General features: G+C 40.0%; 3 protein-coding genes and 1 long non-coding RNA gene across 5 annotated transcripts in view; 1 reads left to right on the top strand and 3 right to left on the bottom strand.

Annotated features, from left to right (window-relative positions):
* Window positions 1–177: 177 nt before the first annotated feature.
* LOC121726505 lies at window positions 178–20,140 on the bottom strand. Its single transcript, XR_006035545.1, has 3 exons — window positions 20,130–20,140; window positions 13,522–13,525; window positions 178–570 (listed from the first exon to the last, which is right to left on the bottom strand). It is a non-coding gene; the product is annotated as an uncharacterized LOC121726505 (long non-coding RNA).
* LOC121726503 (calcineurin B homologous protein 1) lies at window positions 2,181–6,054 on the bottom strand. Of its 2 annotated transcripts, none has more exons than XM_042113889.1 (5): window positions 5,979–6,054; window positions 5,705–5,823; window positions 5,262–5,525; window positions 2,967–3,060; window positions 2,181–2,420 (listed from the first exon to the last, which is right to left on the bottom strand). In XM_042113889.1, the coding sequence occupies exons 2-5, from the start codon at window positions 5,769–5,771 to the stop codon at window positions 2,276–2,278; spliced, it is 570 nt and encodes a 189-aa protein (XP_041969823.1). In that variant the 5' UTR covers window positions 5,772–5,823; window positions 5,979–6,054; the 3' UTR covers window positions 2,181–2,275. The 2 variants fall into 2 exon arrangements, with proteins under 2 accessions (XP_041969823.1, XP_041969822.1); XM_042113888.1 differs by having other exon boundaries at window positions 5,950–6,046.
* The window catches only part of LOC121726504 (coiled-coil domain-containing protein lobo-like), a 143,709-nt gene continuing 129,047 nt past the window's right edge, over window positions 6,332–20,993 (top strand). The window contains exons 1-2 of the mRNA XM_042113890.1: window positions 6,332–6,776; window positions 7,313–7,438. Coding sequence (XP_041969824.1) covers window positions 6,360–6,776; window positions 7,313–7,438 — 543 coding nt within the window. The 5' untranslated portion in view covers window positions 6,332–6,359. The remainder of the gene's footprint in view (window positions 6,777–7,312; window positions 7,439–20,993) is intronic.
* LOC121726501 (protein distal antenna) lies at window positions 9,023–13,906 on the bottom strand. The gene is made up of 2 exons (XM_042113887.1): window positions 13,609–13,906; window positions 9,023–11,617 (listed from the first exon to the last, which is right to left on the bottom strand). Exon 2 carries the CDS (start codon window positions 11,599–11,601, stop codon window positions 10,099–10,101), a length of 1,503 nt encoding a protein of 500 aa, XP_041969821.1. The 5' UTR covers window positions 11,602–11,617; window positions 13,609–13,906; the 3' UTR covers window positions 9,023–10,098.

Genomic DNA, 20,993 nt, shown 5'->3' with positions numbered 1-20,993 from the left:
TACGGTGGCACACACTGCATTAATAAAACAGGTTTTATAGCATTTTTCAAGAGACTGGATTTTGAGGTTAGAATAAAAACGAAGTACAGTATTAATTTTTTATGGCTTTAAATGAATGTGTCAATGGGCGCTGCTGGTAAAGAACTGTCAAAAATGACGTTTTTGTATGATAGAAGCGTTAGTTCCTTTTCTCACCACGTTCATAAACAGCCTTGTCGAACTGTACAATATTTCCTCTTTGGAATGTGCTGTTTAAATTTCACAGTGCTGTGTGTGCCTAACAGATACACTTTGAAGCATTTGAGGCAGTTAAAGAATTAACTTGCAGGGATTTTGTCAGAAAATACATGGATATCGAAATTCTATGCAATAAGCATGAAATGCCTCAGATTGTTTAATTGTTTAACTTGAATGTGTAATTATATTTTGTGTTGCTGTTGTTATAATAGATTTTTTATAAACATGTAATGAGATACACAATAAAAAACGATTATCAATAACTAAGGTAGACGAAATCGTAACAAATAAATTTATTTTATCGTCAATTTTGTGAAGTATGGAATTTAGAACCTTGAATGGTTTTAAATTGTAATTTAAAAATAATTATTGTAAAATAATGATTGAAATTAAATATATGTATTATTCAAATACATTTTTCTTTTATTTATTAGTTTTTGTAACATTCAATACATTTATTGGGATTTGGTATTAAATATAGCCAAAACGTAAGTTTTAAAAAACAACAATTTATTTTAATTTTAATAAATATGAACATAATAATATAATAAAAATATCTTTTTATCATAGTATACAGCTTTACACCGAGGGGGTTAGCATAGACAACGATATTTCTTCTACATATTTTGTGAAGCTTTCCACAAAAGAATTTACTTAACTTCTTTTTAAAACATTTTTTATTACTAGTAATCCAACATATTCTTAAACTGGCTATAGACAGACCGCAAGTTGCATTCGGAACCGACTGCTCTAGATCGCGTCGGTCGCGTTGGAATTTTATACCGACCGCTCAAGAACTGCTCGAGAGGTATATCGGATATGAATTTATAGTACTTATGAAAACTGCAGATCGCCGTGCGGCGAACGCATTTTGCAGTCGGTGTCGCACTGCCAGATGCAGTCCGTCTAAGGCCGGCCTGAGAGCACTTTCTCACTACGTTTGCTTCGTACCCGTGAAAATATGGCCAGAAGTAGACTTATATATTCTATGATAGCTTACGCATTGAATCCGCCTTGTGGATACCTCAATTATATTCATCATCCGTGAATCTCGGATTTGGATCGAACAAAGTGCGAAATTATTGCTCTTAGTGTATCCCACTAAGCTTTTAACAATGTCTTAAGGCGCGACCGCGTGGTTACACGGCCGCTACACCGCGAGACCACAAGCCAATGTGTGTAACGATTTATTAAAATAGCGGCGCGGCCGCGTTGTCATTTTCATACATTCACTTGTCATCTCGCCATGTGGCCGCAACCGCGTGTTCGGGAGGTCGCATATATCTCCAGCCTAAGCCTGTTAGGACTGGTAACACGGACTGAATAACATCAATATTGAAATCATAATGTCTACATAATTATTTTATAACAAACTCACCACATAGCTATTAGCTATAACATTAAACTTGTACTCACCCATGTCATCATGTAATTTTGTTACTACTTATTAACATTACCAACTCATTTCAATATACAACTGCCTAATCTACAAGCCTTTATTAATTTATAATATGTATGTTATTTTCTCATTGTTACTCTGTAATATTACTAAATTACACAATTTAATATCTATATTTAACAAAATACATACATGGGCGTACCCAGGATTTTAGCTTACACATTTTTAATTCCCACTTGCCAGGAAAATTGATGTTTATTTTATCTTCCCGGGGGTCCAAATGCCTGCCCCCCCCCCCCCCCCCCCCCCCCGCCCCTGCCTTTAACTGGGTACGCCCATGCATACATACATGATAATATTTACACCAATTACAAAACAAAAGACGACATAATATAGGAACAGTGAGGCTAGAGAGGGTACTCGAGGTTTAGAGTTTAATAGCTTATCTTGAAAAAATGAGACAAGTAAATGTGCTAAAGGTACCCCTTCTTACACTATCATAATTACTGTCCTATAAAAATGATATAAAAATAAAAATCACTAATGCAATGTTATTTCTTTGTTTATAAGCCCATAGATGAGACCCGCAAGAATAAGTCCTAAGGCATAGGTAACAAGGACCGTTCAGGAGTTGGGGGGTCAATTTAGGAATCGGATGGACATTTTCTGCTCAACATCAGTCCTCTCCAAGGCTCGGCAGAACTCTTCGAAAGAAATCATTTGGTCGTTATTTGTGTCTGCCTCGATTATTGTGCGTTCAGCAATACTTGATAGTTGCTCCTCACTGTAATAAAATTCCCATGTGAAGCAAATCATATTATGTTCATACTTTCATTAAGAATAACAATTAGACATCGGCTTATATGCACGATCAAAGTGCCGAAAAATGCATGCAAGTATGCAAGACAAAATGGACGAAATATGCACAATCAAAAGTCACTTATTATTAAAATTTATTATTTTTTGAAGAGCTTTCCGGTGATGCCGTTAATAAAAGTGTCAATTTTTTTATAATTTCATTAAATTCAGGATTTTTCGTTTTTTATACAGCACCAATAATAAATTTCTATCAACAATTTCCAATTGCAATCATAATATTAGCCCATGGAAGTTTAATAAATCTGTAACTATTTTATTCAAATTTTTTACTAATGTTCCAACTACAAAGAAAAATGTTGTTTCTAGAAAGATATTGTACCCATCGGGTGTATTGAATTCTTTAAATGGCGATGGAGCCACATGTCTGAAGTGTTTTGATCAATCATACCTCTGTTTTGTGGCCTTACTGTATGTCATGATGTCGAATATTAATTATTAGTATCAAATATACCTTATGTTCACACCAACCATCATGTGTAGGATTGCAAGTAGTTCATCTCTTGAAATTTTACCATCATTGTCCAAATCATACATGGAAAATGCAACTGAAATAGAGTAAAAATAAATGATTAATAATAAGTCTTTTAATACTACAAAAAATACTAAATCTTTTAGTTCAATAAATGTTCTATGTATAACCACGGACGTAAAAAAATACGGACGTAACCTTCTTATAATCACGAGTGAAGCCTTGTTATGGCCGCCCGTGTAGGACGTGTGCGTGATATGAGGGTTGCCATATAAATCATAAATTTCCCTACTTTTTAAATTTTGTAAACTCAGACAAGTTAAATGTATTTTTTATACTTAAACATATTTTTATGTTTTTTTCGCTTCAGAAATGTAAGCGGTTGTTAAAGATGTCATAATGAAAATATTATTTTTATGACACTATAGATAGAAAAAAACACATGTTACGTACAGAGAAGTATATTATTTACATAACATTATTAGTAATAATGATTATGTACAAACATTTACAATAATAAAATTATTACTAGCTATTTGACCGAGCTTTGCTCGGTATTCGATAAAACACGAATAAAATGACATTTTCTAAAAATAATTCCTAGCTAGATAGATTTATCGCCCCCGAAACCTATATACGAAACCTGTATACGAAAAGATATAAGATACTTAAGTCCCGTTTCATCAAACAATCAAGTAATGTTAAATAAATAATGGCTTGTTAAATCAGTTAACGGCCTGTTAGAGCTATCGAGAGTTCTACCATGCGCTAACGTCAAATCAAATCACCTAACATGGTGTTAAATTTATTCCTGGTCTAGAGGTCCATTCAATATTTTCATTCCTACTAGGTCTCAATGACGCTCGGGTGACTACACCAATAGCACCTTCCCTCCTCTACTACTGAAGGAAATCTAAGACAACAATTTTATCTATGGACGCTTACGCCACGTCAGTCTGACCCCGTGCTAAGTACCTGAAGGACTTGTGTTACGGGTACCAGACAACGGAAATATATTTAATACTGTTATACTATACATATGTTTAAGATTTTTATTATAGGATACACATATTTAATACACACCCATGACCCAGGAACTTTGAAACTTTTTGTTCCGTCGGCAGGATTCGAACCCGCGACCCCCGGCTTGAGCTACCGACAGCCCACCCACTGAGCCACAGAGGTCGTCAAACAACAATTATATCCACTTTTGTAAATTAAGAAATTAATAGGGGTGTAGACTATTTTTAGGAAATATATTTATTTTACAGATGTACCATCAAGGAAGTTGATTCCTATGCAATTGACAGACCAACGTTATTTGGTCGAATACTTATGTCAATTCAATGTTAATTGTGATCTGTCGGCTGGGTTTGACGTAACGCAACCAAACTACTTATGTCCCCGATTTGCTAAGGAATCAACTTCTCTGATAGTACATAAGTATTTTGTTACACCTAAAAATATGTATAAAAAATAAATACACTCTTATTTCAATTAAAAAAATCACTTATTAAATATAAAAAATATTATAAAGTTATTAAGTAAAATATGTCCATTTTCGGTAATTCTATAATACAAACTCTCAAAAAAACAATAATTTGTATTAGATTTCGTTTACTGTCTACACCCCTATTATTGTATTCCTGCCTAATTACTGGTCAATAGTATGCTAAATACTTACATGACACTAATAAAAGACAATAAAATTAATTGATTATTTAAAAATAATTTAAAATTTTCCCCGGTTTGGGGAAAATTTCCCCACTTTGTTATGGACATTACTGACCTGTTGAAGTTGAATTAATATTTACATTATTTTATCAAAATACTTTAAAAATATGTTATCTTACCTATGAAATATTATTCCTTGATGTTTTTTGTGTAAGGTTGTATTGTTCTTGCACCATTTTACAACACAAGATGGCATATTTATTTTTATTTATGAATGACAAAGACGTGTCACCGCGATGCAGTCTAATTGCGTAATGGCGGTACGATCGGCTTATTACAGTGCGAGTGCGTGTGCAAGATGTGTACGTATGATCGCCTGGGCTTATTAAGGGTGCTTCACTCATTTGTTAATGGCGATCCGTCCGTATTTTTTTTACGTCCGTGTGTATAACAATTATTTTTTTCAGATTTCATCATAGAAAGCTATGCATCTAAGACTAGAATGTACCTATGTATCTTTTAAGAGACACTACTTACAAAAATTAACAAACAATCATAAATTACAAAAAGATGAAAAAGGTAATATCACACAAAAACACTCACATCTTAACTTCTCTTCTCTACTGTTCAGTCTGTTTTCCCTGTTCTTTCTGATGGGTCTAAAGTGAGATAGCACTCTCATAAACTGTAAGAAGTTGACACGGTCGTCATGACTCTCCGCAAAGAATGAGTGCACTATTCTTTCACTTAAAGGGTTTATGGCCAGCTCAGGAATGCGTAAAAAGTCCTCGCGGGACAAAGTTCCACAGTCATTCTTATCCAATGACGTAAACCGTGAATAGAGACGCTCTATTTGATTTGGAGTAACTGAAAACAAAGAAATCAATTTACTGTGAGCCGAATCTGCGCGAGTCGAGTGTGTGACTATACTGTTGATTTTTTACAAAACACTGTTTAGTTACAAAGTAAAAAAAAGCTATATCATGACTCGGTCGTAAACATTTGGTTGCACACTTCACAATTTCCATGTTACAGGAAAAACTTACATCCAGTCTCTTCTTGAATTTGTGCTATTTCTTCTTCCCGCAGCAACAAAGACGATTTATTTCCCATCTTGCGGGCAAAGTACTTGATAGTTAATTGCGATAAAACTTTGTTGTTATCTCTGTATGGAAAAAATTAAACGAACTTCGTGAAAAATTGATTCAATGCACCCAGAGGCCAGAAACAATGGGAAAGAATTTTAATGCGTCACGGAAAGCAAAATTTATCACGGTTAGTGAATTCTTACATTAATAACGAGGAATTAAGCGACACGACCTTTGATTCTGGATTAAATCGCAATACAAATTTAATAAGATAAAATCGAAACAGTGCACTTTTTTCTTTTTTTCTTCTAGATGACAATTGACAAAACTAGTGACAGCTGTCGTGTGTCAAATGTCAATATGAATTTGACACCTGACAATAATTTACCATAGATAACTATTACTTAGAAGAAGAAGAAGAAGAACTATTACTTTTTTCCTCGTTCTTGCTATGAAGTTTTGTAAATGTACTCGAAGCGATGCACGCGCGATACCTATTATTTCATGTTGCTTGGTTACAGACAACTTTTCAGCCTGAAACGAACTCTGAAGTATTGGTAAAATGATTGTTTACTTAGTAAAGGACCTAATTATTTAAAAGTATAAACTAAACATGAATTTTAAAATTACTCTCGATCCTCCAGAGAGAAAATCAGAAGTGGAGTCTTTAGATCCCGTTTTGGAAGTGAATGAAAACATTGCAAATGATATATTTGATCGTCCAAATGAAAGCAAACAGTTTGAGGAAATTCCACCAAAAATCTTTGGTTTAAAAGTTATAAATGATCCTATCACAATCGACACCTTGAACAATGCTATTTACGAACTGGGCATAGTGAGTTTGTGTTGGCCCGAGATTAAAGAACCGGTGTTCGAAAAGCGGACATGTTTCCCCGAAAGCTACTACACAAATACGAACAAAGAGAAGTTATTATTGGCATACGCGGAGAATTTTCGGCGACAGTTTCAGTTTCATTACAAGGCTAGAAAGCCATTGTTTTTACAGGCCCCTAATGAATGCGGCCTCCAGGTGATTAAAGAAATACGTTACCAAGTCAATCGTGTTCCATTGCTGGGCTGAGACCTTCAGTCTTATCCTGGATAGGTACTAAATGCGAAAGTGTGTCTGTATGTCTGTCTGTTACCTCTTCACGCTCAAACCACTTACTTAAACCGATTTTGCTCAAATTTGGGTATGGAGTTATTTTTAATCCCGGGATAAACGAATTTTGGCGCAACGGAGTTGCGGCCTGCGGGCGTCATTAAATCGCGATGCAGGCGCCATTAAATCGCGATGCAGGCGCTGTCATGCACAGTGTCCATCTATTTAAAATGTCGGGTGCACCGTGCATCTGAGTTACATGACCTGTCCTACTCCATTCCTATTACTCAACTACTTCTTGCCTTTGAGATTTCCATCCTAATCGCGCACTCTCGCGCGTAAAAAAATGTAGTACGTTTACTTACTTATTTCGGATTTCCATCTCTCAGTTTTATAATCTACATTATAATATAAATAATAAATTAATAATAATATTAAGTATTATGTCTTTAAAAATATTTCAGAAACAAGTTTGCACGTCCATCAGACCCACGAAACTGTGTTATGCTGATACGACCACGTGGCAGGGAATAGCTTCACTTGTAGCTGATTACTTCGAATATGAGCCTCTGAGGAAGCCTATGTTGCAGGTAAGTGAAGCATTTCTTTGGTTTTCACCTTTCAAGGTAAGTAATTTGATTATGATATTGCTATTGGACGCTAGATGTCTCTGTATGCATGTTCCACAAAATACAATGTTTTAGATTCTGGTGTTTAAAAAACAACTAAAACGATGTCTTGACTTGACTGACTGGCTAATTTTATTAAATTGAAGGCATGACAAGAAAGTTATTTTCATTATGCGACACGATTTGGATTTTTTATTAATTTAAGTAGGTACTTAATATTATTTAGACTAGCTGTTGCCCGCGACTTCGTCCGCGTGGACTTCAGTTTATAGCGCGTGATGTCAACAAAATTGGTGTCAAAAGCTTTTATAAAAAAACCCTGGTACCCCTTAAATCAAAACAGCTGTGCAGTGTGCACATACTATATATTTTTTTTAAATTAAATTTTATATTTTATGCCAAATTTTAAAGCTTATTTAGCCCCCCAATTACACAACTTTACCCATAAACTATTTATCATTGATAGGTTTAAGGTTACGTCACTGTATATAATTAAATTATAATATAAAGTACTGACTTATTAAATAACGTAAAAAAGAAATAACAATCGAAAAAAAAACCTGAATGTATGATGATACATTCGCTTGCCCAACATCTTTCTATAAGACGTGGGTCTTATAGAAAGATGTTGGGCAAGTGTTAGCGCGATGTAAGAGACGCACGGCGCCATCTAGTATGATTTTTTTGGAACTAACTTAATTTGAACAAATTTTCGTATTTGCACCCCCTTACAACCCTTTTTTCCAGTATAAAAGTAGCCTATGTCCTTTCTCAGGCTTTAGACTATCTGTATACAAAATTTCATTACAATCCGTTCGGTAGTTTTGGCGTGAAAGCAAGACAGACAGACAGAGATACTTTCGCATTCATAATATTAGTATAGATTTTGAATTGGAGTTTTTATTAAGTTATATAAACATAAGCCGTTATTTGTTTGAAAAGCATTTCGAAAACTTCCGGAATCCACGTTTCCTAAATAATAACTGCTATGCTACTGCAAAGAGAATATAATCACTATGTGCTACTGATCCATTGATGGCACCACCATTATGAAAATATTTCATGAGATGACCAATTTTTTCGCAGTGAGCAATTCAATATTACATTTTCAGGTCTAATCTTGTACTTTAAATTATAAATGTAAAATTTAAATATTATAGTCTTCAAGACTTGATCTTGACTCTGATCTTGAAAACAAAATATTTATCTCTGTAATTATATGTATACGATCGAAACTAGTATCCATGCGACGTATTTATTGAACTTGGTAGTTGGTAGAATAATAAAAAAATATTGTATTAATAAATTATATTGCGGATTTATTCAGATCGCACGTTAGGACCATAACACACTAGCGAGTGACAAGCGTGAAGCAGCGAGCTCACCGCGAGTTCGCTACGTGTTCGTCACTCGTCACGCACCCGCCTGCTACTCGCTAGTCGCTCTCAACTCGCTAGTGTGCTGTGCGATATTAAGACACTTACTATTATTTATTGTTATGATGTATATAAAATGGAGAAGAATTTTGGGAAATAAAAGCGTACATAGGGTTCAATCAAGTTTATTTCTTTTTAACATTCTTTAGGTTCACAAACTGTGTAAAGATTATATCTATTTTAATACAATTTGTAATTTTGTAGAAAATATTATGTCCAATAGATTTTCAGTGAAGCTAATTTATGCAAGGTAACTAATCTACTTTTAGTGACATTTATATATTTGATCTCTGAAAAAATGAGACGTAGGTCAATGATTCCACAGAATGGACAATTATTCACTTTAAAACTTTATCAATACACTTTATAATAGGAATGTACTTACGATATAATCTCTCATAATTTATATAATTTTGATCACAGCATTTTTACTGTTAAATTTAACATAATACATATTATTATAGTACAATTCCGAGTCGAGACATGGCGTCCGTTTAAAAATACTGAGCAATAGAAAACAATCAGACGAGTCGTGGTCCGACTTCCGACGCGATAGTCACACTTCACAGCGAAACCTTAACGATATACCTCGTAGACACGATTGGCACAAGAGCGACGCTCGCGTCCTTTCTATTTGGTATGGGAACCCCGCGCGGCGCCGCAACGCCAAAGGAGCGCCGGGGGCCGGGGAAAGGACGTGACTTAGCATAATGACTGAGGTAGAACAGAGGGTCGAACAGCTATACAGTACACTGGGGCACAGCTAGGAATGTAATCGTCTGCGACGCGCGGCCACGTCGCGAGTGCCGCCCGTCGCACGCCCGCGGCCTGACCGCACCGCGGGCATCGAAGAGAAACGCGCGAATCCACCGACACTCACACGATATAGGTACAGTAACTATAACATCTGCTCCATAAATTAATCATAAACTCGTAATAGATTAACTATTTAGTCGCGAGACTATTCACAAGATAACATCGTTTTTATCTAACCTAGGTAAAATTAAAAATAATGACATATAATGCATAGCTTTTCTTTTAGAACAAAGAAATTACGCAAATTTGGCTACACATATCACAAGTGAACGCTTACTGGCGACGACGTAATTAAATTATTTACATATTTTAGATATAATTGAGTGTGTCCCTGTAGCTCGCGTCTGGCCGCCGGCCGCCGCGCGCGTCCTAGTGTCGCGCTGCGGGCGGCGCGGCGGCGGCGCGGCGCGCGCGCAGGTTGTGCAGCAGCGAGCGCAGCTGGTGGACGTGCGTGCGCGTCACGCTGGGGTCGCCGCTCACCTCCAGCCACGACAGAAACTTCTCCCCGTGCTCGAGCGCCTCCAGCGTGCCCGACTCCCACTCGCCGTTCGCGGGACTCGCGCTTTTCGCGTCCTCGCTCGTTATCTGGTTGTTATTGTTGTTGTTGTTGTTGAACAGGAGATTGTCGAGAACGTTTCGCACCTTCGAGGGGTTGCGGCCGACCTCGCTCGGCTTCTCGGGCGACGGCTCCTTGTTCTCGGCGGCGGGCTCGGGGCTGGGAGCGGGCGCGGCGACCCGCTGCTCGCCGCCGGGAGCCGGCGTCTCCGGGGCGGTCTTGGCCGTCGTCGCGTCCCGGGGCAGGGTGGCCGCCGACCCCCGATCGTCCTCCGGCTTCGCTTTGGTGAGATGGGAGTACAGAATGTTGTCCGCCGACTTGTCCTTCGGGACCTGCGAAGCCGACTTGTGCCTGTCCTCCGGCAGCGGCACGGCGCCGCCGATCTGCTTGCAGTACTGCCACAGCCACGCGTCCCGGTTGAATTCGAGGTGCGAGCTGACGGGCGGCGCCGGCGCGACCGGCTTCGGCGGCGGCGCCGGCTCGGCGGCCTTGCCTAGATGCAGCGGGTGCGCGGCTGCGGTCTGCGCGGAGAAGTCGAACATCGCCTGGTGCGTCTTTATCCAGTACCAGAGCGAGTCGTCCACGGGGTGGCCCGGGGCCGCGTGTGAGTTCCCGTGGTGCGACTTCGACGAGGAGTGCCGATACGGGTCCGACGAGTGGTTCGATTTTGACCGGTGCTTGCTCTCGTTCAAGTTGAGCACCCCGTTGGGCTTCGGCGAGCGGACCGAGCGGAGCGCCCGGCTGCCGGGCTGCGCCGCCAGCGTCGACAGGCCGGGGTTAAGCTGCGCCAGGAGCGTGAGGTTCGTGGCGATCTCGTTGAAGCTGAGGCCGAGGTGGGAGTGCGAGAGGGCGGGCAGGTGGGGCAGGCCGGAGAGCGGGCTGATGGCGCTCATGGAGACGCTGGCGCCGGGGTCGGGGCGGCGCTCGCGGGGCGCGGGCGCGGGGGGCGAGGGGTCGGGGCGGCGCGTGGTGAGCTCGACGGGCGCGTCGGGCGCGGCGGGGCGCGGGGCGTGCGCGGCGTGGGTGAGGTCGAGGCCGCTGGGCGCGGGCGAGTGCGGCGCGGCGGGGGACTCCGTGCGCGCGCGCTTGTCGGCCGGCTCGCCGTCGTTGCTCTTGTCGGTGTCGGGCGAGGACAGGCGCGAGGTCATGTAGCGCAGCTTGTCCTCGTTCTTGCACCAGCCGCGCAGCGTGGACTCGGGCACGCCGATGTCGCGCGCGACGGACGCCTTGGACTCGCCGTCGTTAACGCGTTGTATGGCCTCGATCTTGTCGCCCGGCGTCAGGGCCCGCATCGGCCGCTTCCCTTTTGTTGTCATTTTGGCCCCTCGCTTACTGTAACAAAAAATCAGCACTATAGGACCTGTCCTAGTAAAATTGTTTTATAAAACAATGATAGAATTTAAATTAACGTATGAAAGTTGGGTTCAAGTCTTTAGTAAGTACGTATTAATTATTATTCTTGACTCTTGCACTGTTTTGATGTTCAGTGGTTTTTTTTTCAAAAGTATACAACGAGTTGTTATTCAACACTGTCGAACGATTCGATCATAGATCTGACTTGTAATATATTTTAGTTAAAGCAAAATTAGAAAACTACATAACAAAGTTTTCTACTGAGTCACAAAGTTGTTAACATTTAAATTTTTACTGAAGTAGGTACCTAATCTTTAAGCTGCTTAACATTAAAACTAGAAAAAACAAGATTGTACATCAATAAATGCCAAACATTTAAACGATATTGGGTTAACGGCTTTTTCTTTAATATTAAAGATTAATATTTCCAAGAAAATCAGGCTATAGGGTACTGAATAAAAACGTAGGTTTGATTAGGTTGTTTACTATTGAATAAAATATATTATTACCAAAATAACGTAAATTCGAGAAATTATATTTCGCTGAAATCATCCGAAGCAGTATTAGAACTGCAATAGTATTATAGGTCTAGCCATAATAAGTGTTTCGAACACTCTGTGTTTCGATCAAAAATCAAAATATAGTAATAATAAAGGTACAGGTACTACCTACTTAACTTTTCGATACGCCAAATTACTAATGTGTTTACGTAATACGCATCCGATAATATAGCGACGAAAACATAAACAAAAAGAAGACATAAAATTATGACCTACGACAACAGTGAGCGGCAAAAGTTGGCGGGTCGTTGACACGGTGACCTTGCAGCCGGCTAGTGCGCCGCGACACCGCTAGATGGAGTTACGTGTCGCTAATATAAACTTTATCATAACAAAAAAATATTTACTTTACTAATTACTTTGACTTGTCTTGGTTTAAATGACTAATATTATGTTTTACATTTTACCGGTTTTCTATGTTATTTGGTTATTTGTATAAAAACACGTGTGTCTTTATAGATTTTTTTATTAGTACTTAGAACTTTCTTATTTTCTGCTGTTTTTACATTTTCAGGTTTGTTTTCTATAATTTTTATGACAGCCTTATTAATTCTTATTAAAGTTGAGACTTTGAACTCCTACGGATCGATTTATAATGTTTCCAATGGTTTAAAAAAATAAACGTGAATTATCGGTTTTTCTTCCATTTTCCGACAAGCCTCGTAGGTTGAACACGTTATTTTGGGAGTAAAATCAATTTTTCTGATAGGTAACATCAATTAAAAGTTTAAGAAAGTTGGAACTCAATGCTGCCCACGACTTCGTGCGCGAAAAAGTAAAACCCGCGGAAATCGTACATTTTCTTGCATTTTAAATATTATGTTTCCTGCTCTTCCGTGACATGTAGCTGTACGGGTATCAAATAGCAAAACATTGGTTTTGTTACATTAGCAATATAAATTATAATAATTACCTAGTTTCCGGTAAATTTTTGATCATATTTTGCTAAGCGAAGTGTTTAAACCTTATTTTCTAACCAAATACTAGTACAAGATGAAAGTTGAAAATACCTGAATAAAAAAAATAATAACTTTCGAAACATTTTATTTTACTGATTCTGTTTTTTTCAGCGAATCTTCTTATAAAATATTCTGGAGCCACAGGCCACGGCAGTGCCACCGCCAAGTCTTGTTTTGTTATTTTTGAAATGAAGTAAAAAAAAACGTTAGCACCTATAATTATTACCTTATTACCTACAAAGATTTTGTTTGACCTCAAATTTTTTTTCAACTACCGGCAAGCACTTTAGAAGATTTGCTCACGAGTGTAACGAAATGTATATGAAAGATATTTTATTATCAATTTAATTAACTAAACTTAAACCAAACTTTATAAAGGGAAAATTAGAAAACACAGTATTACAGAAAAACGATACGGTAATGCTTAACGAGGAAAAATATAAACACTTACTTGCGAGCCGGCACGTGTGTTTTGTTTACAATTTTTGACAGATGAGCCGTCTTGCGTTATAATAAAAGCTTTCCCGCCAATAAAAGTGAAGGGTTGCGCAGTGCGCGGCACGTGGTCACAGTTTTAAGTGTAATTTCACTCACTATCACAGTTCACTAGTTCGTCCGTCCGTCTCAGCGCGTGTGGGGCGAGGCGTGCATCGCGGGGCGCGCGCGGCGACTGTATGCCGGTTGATAAGGGCAGCCGCGGTCCGGCCGCGCCTCTCCTTTGTCCGGTGGCTCCGGTCCCGCGCCCCGCGCCACCCCGCACCCCGCTCGCCGCGCCGCCCCCGCCGCCCGTAAACATTCAGCCTAGCCTCCGCACCTTATTAATGCAATTAATCGTAAGTCCGAGCGCATCGACTTTCTACGACGACGCCGCGCCGCCGACTCCGAGCTGACTTTTGACCGAAGTTTTAAAACTTTTTGCATAATCCCCGCTAACTTAGTTTCGAAGCTTTTAGTGGTGTTTTTACTGTTTGAGTTTTATTATAGAGTTGTTATCACTTTATTATCATTTCCAGCGAAAGTTTATAGCACGGTTTAGCTTGAGTTGATTCATGAATTACTTTTGTATCTTTTGCTGTCTGCTAACAAATCGTGCAGTGGAAAATGATTATTGATTCGAAGACATATTAATAAATGTTGCTTATGAGATGACTTGTCAGATGTACCTCATGTTATGTTACCTAATGTGGGTATACTATATTGTGTTCATTTTGTTGTTTTAATAAGTTTGTATGATTTTTTGCAATTATTGTTAGACGACTTTGTAAAATAATATCATATCCATTGTCATTAATCACTTATTATTAAAATTTAATTCGGAATTAAATTATACAAACATTATAAAATCACGTAAGTTTATTATCATAGTACACGTTCTTCGAAGCCGCGCGGTAATCAGCTAAAATCTGCAGTAAGTCATTAACTGCGGCGTTATCAAGTGACTTGATTAGCGCACTTATCACAAATGTTGATGAAGCAAAGATACTGCACGTATAATTTTCACTTTTATTTCAATGCACTTACTAATTAGAATATACTACTATCCTATCACCCATGGGCCATGGCCATGACCCACCATCATAATACGGTTATTTGTTTGGATGAAAGTGTTTACTAAACAAAATCCTAGTTTTGTGAAGCAGAAACTTAATTCAATAATCACAGATATTACGAGTATGTTGTTGTGCACAGTGCATACGACGATGCATACTAAATTATTATAAATACTTACACATTGTTTTTATGATTAAGTACTATTTAGTAACTCCCTAGTCTTCGGCCTTGTTTTTATTTTTCGACAACAGCTCTTAACAAGCTTATACCCAACTAGGACATAAGAAGATAACATTTCTTTGGCTCATGATCACCAAACGAAAAAAACCTCTTTACTAATTTATTACTGTCAGTATTGATCACTCTTATTCACTTCGAGTACCTGAAATCCAAGCCGATTAGCGCAGCTTCTGGGCAGTGGGCTTGTCGTGCCCATCTGTCGTGTGTATCATTTTTCACGTGAACCAGAATTTCATGTTTATTTGAAGTTTTACTTGGTGATTGAAATGTTAACTTTTGTGTACTTAACATAAATACATAATTTTATAACATTTTAGCCTTTCTAGGCTTCTATCTCGACGTAGACTTTTGATTCTTATAATTAGTTTAAGCACGACACATCTTTGCGAGTAATCATTTCTGGGGACGCTGTAATAGTAGACATAACGACGTGTTTTGCTCGCGGTGTTCGTGGAATAGGTCCGCTCCGCACCCGCGCCCGCCCCCGCTCCCGCTCCGCTCGGGTAGGTCGCGCCAAGTGGAGGCCACACAAAGGCCCTCGTCCGCGATTTACGTCGCGTCGCGAGCACTGTATTTCGGGCATTGGCGATATGAGCGGAGCGAGATCTTTGGATGTGGCAGTATATTTTGATTTTTGAGGCTATTAAACTGTGTCATTTGTCATATTAATATTATGTGAAAAAATGTGATATTTATTTCGAGGAAACGTTTTGTATACTCGTGGCTAGTCTTGTTATAATGTTATATTATTGTTTAAGAGTGCAAAATATATTGTTTTTAAGAAAATATAATTGAAATGTACTGTCTTTACTCTTTACCCTCGTTCTTCGCTTGGCGCGGCTTGGCGGGGGTACTTCCGTTCCCCCAGATTATTTGAGGAAGCTGCTATGATCTCATTTGGCGTTTTGTGGTTATTTTGTTGCAACTATCAACGTGAACGTCATGTGGTTGATACGGACGTGCATTCGTTTAGCACTCTGTTGTCTGCTGCCTTATTTGGCGCTGCGTTTTGCATAGCGCATATAAGAGCGCATATAAAGCAGTGTGGGAAAGGAGAAAGACGCGTACCGTATCACGTATGCAAAACTACACTATACAGGCTGAATGTTCCAACTTCCAACGCGGCGTGTAGACTGTTCACGGTTATTTTGCCTGCAACAGGACCTTAAAAACAGGGTTTTAAGGATCAATTTTACAGAATCTCCGAGGTAAACAACTGTACGGGCTACAGGGTAAATAAATTTGCCGCATCAAGTCAAGTGTCTTCTCGGCTCGGCACGTACGTTCTCTAGTGATTTTGTTATCGGCGGCGCGGCGCGGCACCCCCGGCGACATCCGACGCCGCGCGCCATTACCGACCCCCCGCCCCCCCGGCGCCGCGACCCCCCTCGGCCCCCCGCCGCGAACCCCCCGCCCCCCCTCGCGCCGCCCGCGCCACCCTCGCGACACTCATTAGCCCGATGGCGCGAGACCGGCTGCATTCGCTGACGTCGCGGCTTGAATTTTTAGATGCCACGTCTACATGTAGGTAGGTTGGCGGTACGCTCGCTGCCCCTGTATAAGTTACATCGTACACTATGGACACTCTTTTAGGAACACATACACGTTTGTGGCACGTATTTGGTCGTGTTCTGGAGATTCACTAGGGACTATTTTGACTAGTTGACGAAGGGCTTTCGAGTTTTGACGAAGACGTTTGTTTAAAATTCGCCAGCTCGATGAAGGTTGTTCGGTCGACAATTCCACACTCTACAGTACATGCACAATACGTCATGTGGTACATTGCGTAAGTCGTGACCTTTACAAGGATGAAGTAAATGTATACGTGCCGACCACCGCATGAGGATACACCACGGCAACAATAACTTAGCTTAGGTTTGACAATAAGACGTATAAACTTAGATTGGTAGGTACAACCCGGTGAAAATATCTTAAGATTGGCTGGTAGAGATTACCAGCCAAGTCTTGAACTAAACATCCATTGAAGTCTAGAAGTAGCAACTAGTAACAAAAAAATGATATGGGGAAAAGCCGATAAATGTCTCCTGCCTGAAAAAAGCTTGGAAATACTTAAAAATTGGAAGCTCATAAGTAGAAAGTGCGATAGCAACTCTTCCACTTTGACTAGTCAGTAGGTACGTTAAACTGATAGCAGTATCAGCAGTTCGCGTGCTGATAACGTAGAGTCAACCTGACCACGTCGCCGCCGAGTTAGCACGTGTGGCCTGGGTGATGGGTCAGACTTACGTTACTAACACATCAGTAAAGCGACTTTGACTAGAATAAATTGCCGTCTTTAACTATGACAACTAAGTTTAAGAACAAAAATGTATGAGATGTAAAAGCCTTCCGCGATGGGCTAACGTGGTGGATACGGTACTGGATAGTGATGATTGCTCAATGCACAATCTACGTCGAACATGGGAAATTATAGACGAATTCTCTACGCGTTCTTGATCGCCATTTTTTATTATAGACTAACATACAGAAGCGGTGTCTTTTTTGGATTTCGTATTTTGAATGCAAGTAGGTGACTTACTCCAAGATGCTCCGCTAATTAGGAGATCGTTTTAAACAAAAAGTGTGAGACTTAGGCCTTAGCCATGAACCTAAGAACTAGGACACATGAGGTATTGCATGTCACTTAGCGATGCTCAACTTAATATTCTCAATATGCAATATAATCGAGCCTATATCATACGGAACCCTAATGTCCCCAGCGCAAGTGGGGTAGTACATTGTCATTCGTCACGGCGCGGCGCGGTGCGCGGCGGTGCGCGGTCGGAGCCCGGAGGTCGGCCCATGGGGCCCGGGCGGAAGCGCGGCTTTCTACCCGCGAGACGCGATGCCCGCACTACTAATGGTTAACATCATCAGCAAGCCCGATACTCTAACTGTCGAGGCATTTGAAGCCACTAGGACTTGAAGAGAACCTAGGATTTCATCATCAGCAACGCCAACGCTAACCTAGGATTTTATCATCAGCAAGCCCGACACAGTAACTGTCGAGGAATTTAAAGCCACTAGGATATGAAGAGACAAGAGAACCTAGGATTTTATCAATAGCAAAGCCAACGCTGCTATTTAAAGCCACTAGGGGTTGAAGAAACCCTAGGATTTCTTCATCAGCAACGCCAACGCTCCTATTTAAAGCCACTAGGATTTGAAGAGAACCTAGGATTTCATCATCAGCAACACCAATGCTGCTATTTAAAGCCACAAGGATTTGAAGAAACCCTAGGATTTCTTCATCAGCAACGCCGACGCTGCTATTTAAAGCCAATAGGATTTGTAAGAGAACCTAGATTTCATCATCAGCAATGCCAGCGCTGCTATTTAAGGGGGCGACTAACCCTAAAGTGTTGATTTTATAATTCATTTTTATACTTGAAAATAAGCCTCGCATTGTTTCATTTTCTAAAATTAGATACTACATTATATTTCCGAGAATTCAATCTGAGCAAAAACACGATATCTTAAAATTTTCTCGATAGAAAAAAAAATCACAAAGATGCATCTAACTTTCACGAATTTTTCATTTATTGCCATAACCGTGCATTGAACTAAGTTAATGTTTTAAGACATTGTATAAAATTCTATCATTGAGAGATCGATCTAGCGGATTTTTGAAATTTTGTATATTTATCGAGTTATTGAGAAAAAACTAATTTGGCGATGAATCCGCGTCGTTCTTTTTCACCTGGCATATGAAAGACGGGCGTGAGTGTGAAGAGAGAAGGACGATGTTTGATTTTTGGGGTTAGTCGCCCTCTTAAAGCCACAAGGGTTTGAAGAAAACCTAGGATTTCATCATCAGCAACGCCAACGCTGCTGTTTAAAGCCAAATAGGACTTGTAAGAGAAACTAGGATTTTACCATCACCAACGCCGACACTTCTATTTAAAGTCCCTAGGACTGAGCCCCTCTGAAATAAGTTGCGCTTTAAACTTTCTGCTGCCAGCAAAAAATATTTTTAAAATGTAATTGTTTTATATACTTAATCACAATGTGTTCTAATGTACCACATGTAGGAGTCAGTTCAAGGGCTGTATTTTAGTAGGCCTCTGAATTGGTCCGCCTCACGATCAAGTGATACTGCATAATATCAACTATGTTTATTGTAAAAGCTACTACAACAACGGTGTGTTTCATTAAACAACAATAATGTAAATAACGGGTCTGACTAAGCTGGCATTAAAAGAAATAAATTCTTGCTTCTGATAACTTGCTGTCCATCAGTTGAGAAGAGTGGGAAGGCCTCAGTTTCGATTCGGCGTATTTTTGTTCAGGGAAATCTCAAATCACCTTTTATTAAAGATTGTAGAGTAAGCACTGAGTAATCCTCTCCTAGTATAGTGGCCGGTGGGGACAAGAATCTCATTGATACCGCGCTGCGCGTAATTTCGCTCAGATTTAGGAGCGTTAATATCTCGGAATAGAGATTGTGCAATGTAATGCAGGCAAGTGTTGGGAATTAGGTCGCAGCTTAGGATATAGCCGCGCTATGTTAGTATGTTACCTTTAAAATCGAAGTACCTGGCTCCGTCCAGGCGGTTTTCACTCCTATGTGCGAGGAGCTAGGTGCGTTTATCGTATGCGCGCGTCGTGAGATTTCTCTGCAGCTAATTGGTATCGTGACACTCGCGGGTGCACCGGGGCCGCGACGCCGCGAGGCCGTCTGACCAACGTGCAGATAACAGCCCAACCCTGAAACCTTCAACCGCCACGATCCATTTTAAACCTTAAGTTCTGAGTGACAGGAGTAATTTTCGACGGGTGCCGCTAATGGTGTTTCTATAAACAGCAGTCAATCATCCGCGCAACTTTGATAATGGAAGTGCGCGATATGAAGTGTGTGCCAATGTAAATAAATACTCGTATATTGCATGGAAATATTACATTTTCGTTATGCCTCTTAAAGGGTAAAAAGTCTTGAAGTAGATTTTTTTTTTATTAAATAAGGGGGCAAACGAGCAACGGGTCACCTGATGGTAAGCAACTACCGTCGCCCATGGACACTCGCAACATCAGAAGAGCTGCAGGTGCGTTGCCGGCCTTTTAAGGGCTTTTTTAAGGCCTTTTGATACGCTCTTTTCTTGAAGGTTTGCAGGTCGTATCGGTCCGGAAATACTGCTGGTGACAGTTCATTCCAGAGTTTTACAGTGCGCGGCAGAAAGTTACGCGAAAAAAGCACTGTGGAAGACAAGAGTTCAGAAAACTTAAAATTTCCCAATTGTAATCCGAGAGAGAGAGAGAGGAGGGTCCTTCTGTTTTATGGCTGCACTCAGAGACATAATATTTTCATGATTATATAATAAATAAACGAAAATTCTTATTAAATAACAGTTAGTATAAGATTAAATATATCTCTTAGTGTGCAGCCGTTAATGTAAAATAAGTACAAATAGAGTGTAAAACAGTTTAAAACTAAAACAGCATGGCGTTCAGTTTTCACTTTCAAATGTACTTGAAATTGTAATGTGTTTAGTTAATTAGGATTCAGTGTAATCTGCAGTGTGGGGCTGAAACAATAGTGGGCGGGAGCAACAGGTAGAATATGATGTGAATGGATGTGCGTATTATTACATTTTCGTAGCGCTGTTCAACTTAAGCTATGTTCACAATATTTTGAACATTGTGAGGAATCTATTAGTAATTGCTTAGTGTAGCTTGCGGTGGCTATGTACATTGGTCTGGTTAAAAAAAACGCGCAATGTGTTCCGACGACTTACAAAAAAGTTTGGGCTAACAGATTGATGTTTTTCTCGTCCGCTTCGCTAGAAGTCCCCTTGTGATTTTATTGACGGGCAACACAATAAGTGCGATGTCCGTTCGAACGGCCACCGAGGCTCGCGATAAAAAATCCATTACGGCGTTCGAGTTAAGTTCTCGGAACGTAAAGACCTTCATTGTCTTAAATGTACCGTTATCGCCGCGGCCGCGCGTCGCCGAGGCACGTACAATGTAATGTAACGATAAGGTGGAAGCGTCCCTTTCAATTAGTTTTTACGAAGATAAAGATTTACGGCGGCTGCCGGGCGATGG

The sequence above is a fragment of the Aricia agestis genome, chromosome 4, assembly GCF_905147365.1.
Source record: "Aricia agestis chromosome 4, ilAriAges1.1, whole genome shotgun sequence".
In the NCBI taxonomy this organism is placed as follows: domain Eukaryota; kingdom Metazoa; phylum Arthropoda; class Insecta; order Lepidoptera; family Lycaenidae; genus Aricia; species Aricia agestis.
The sequence above is the reverse complement of the archived record's forward strand: the minus strand, read 5'-3'. Positions and strand labels throughout refer to the sequence as shown.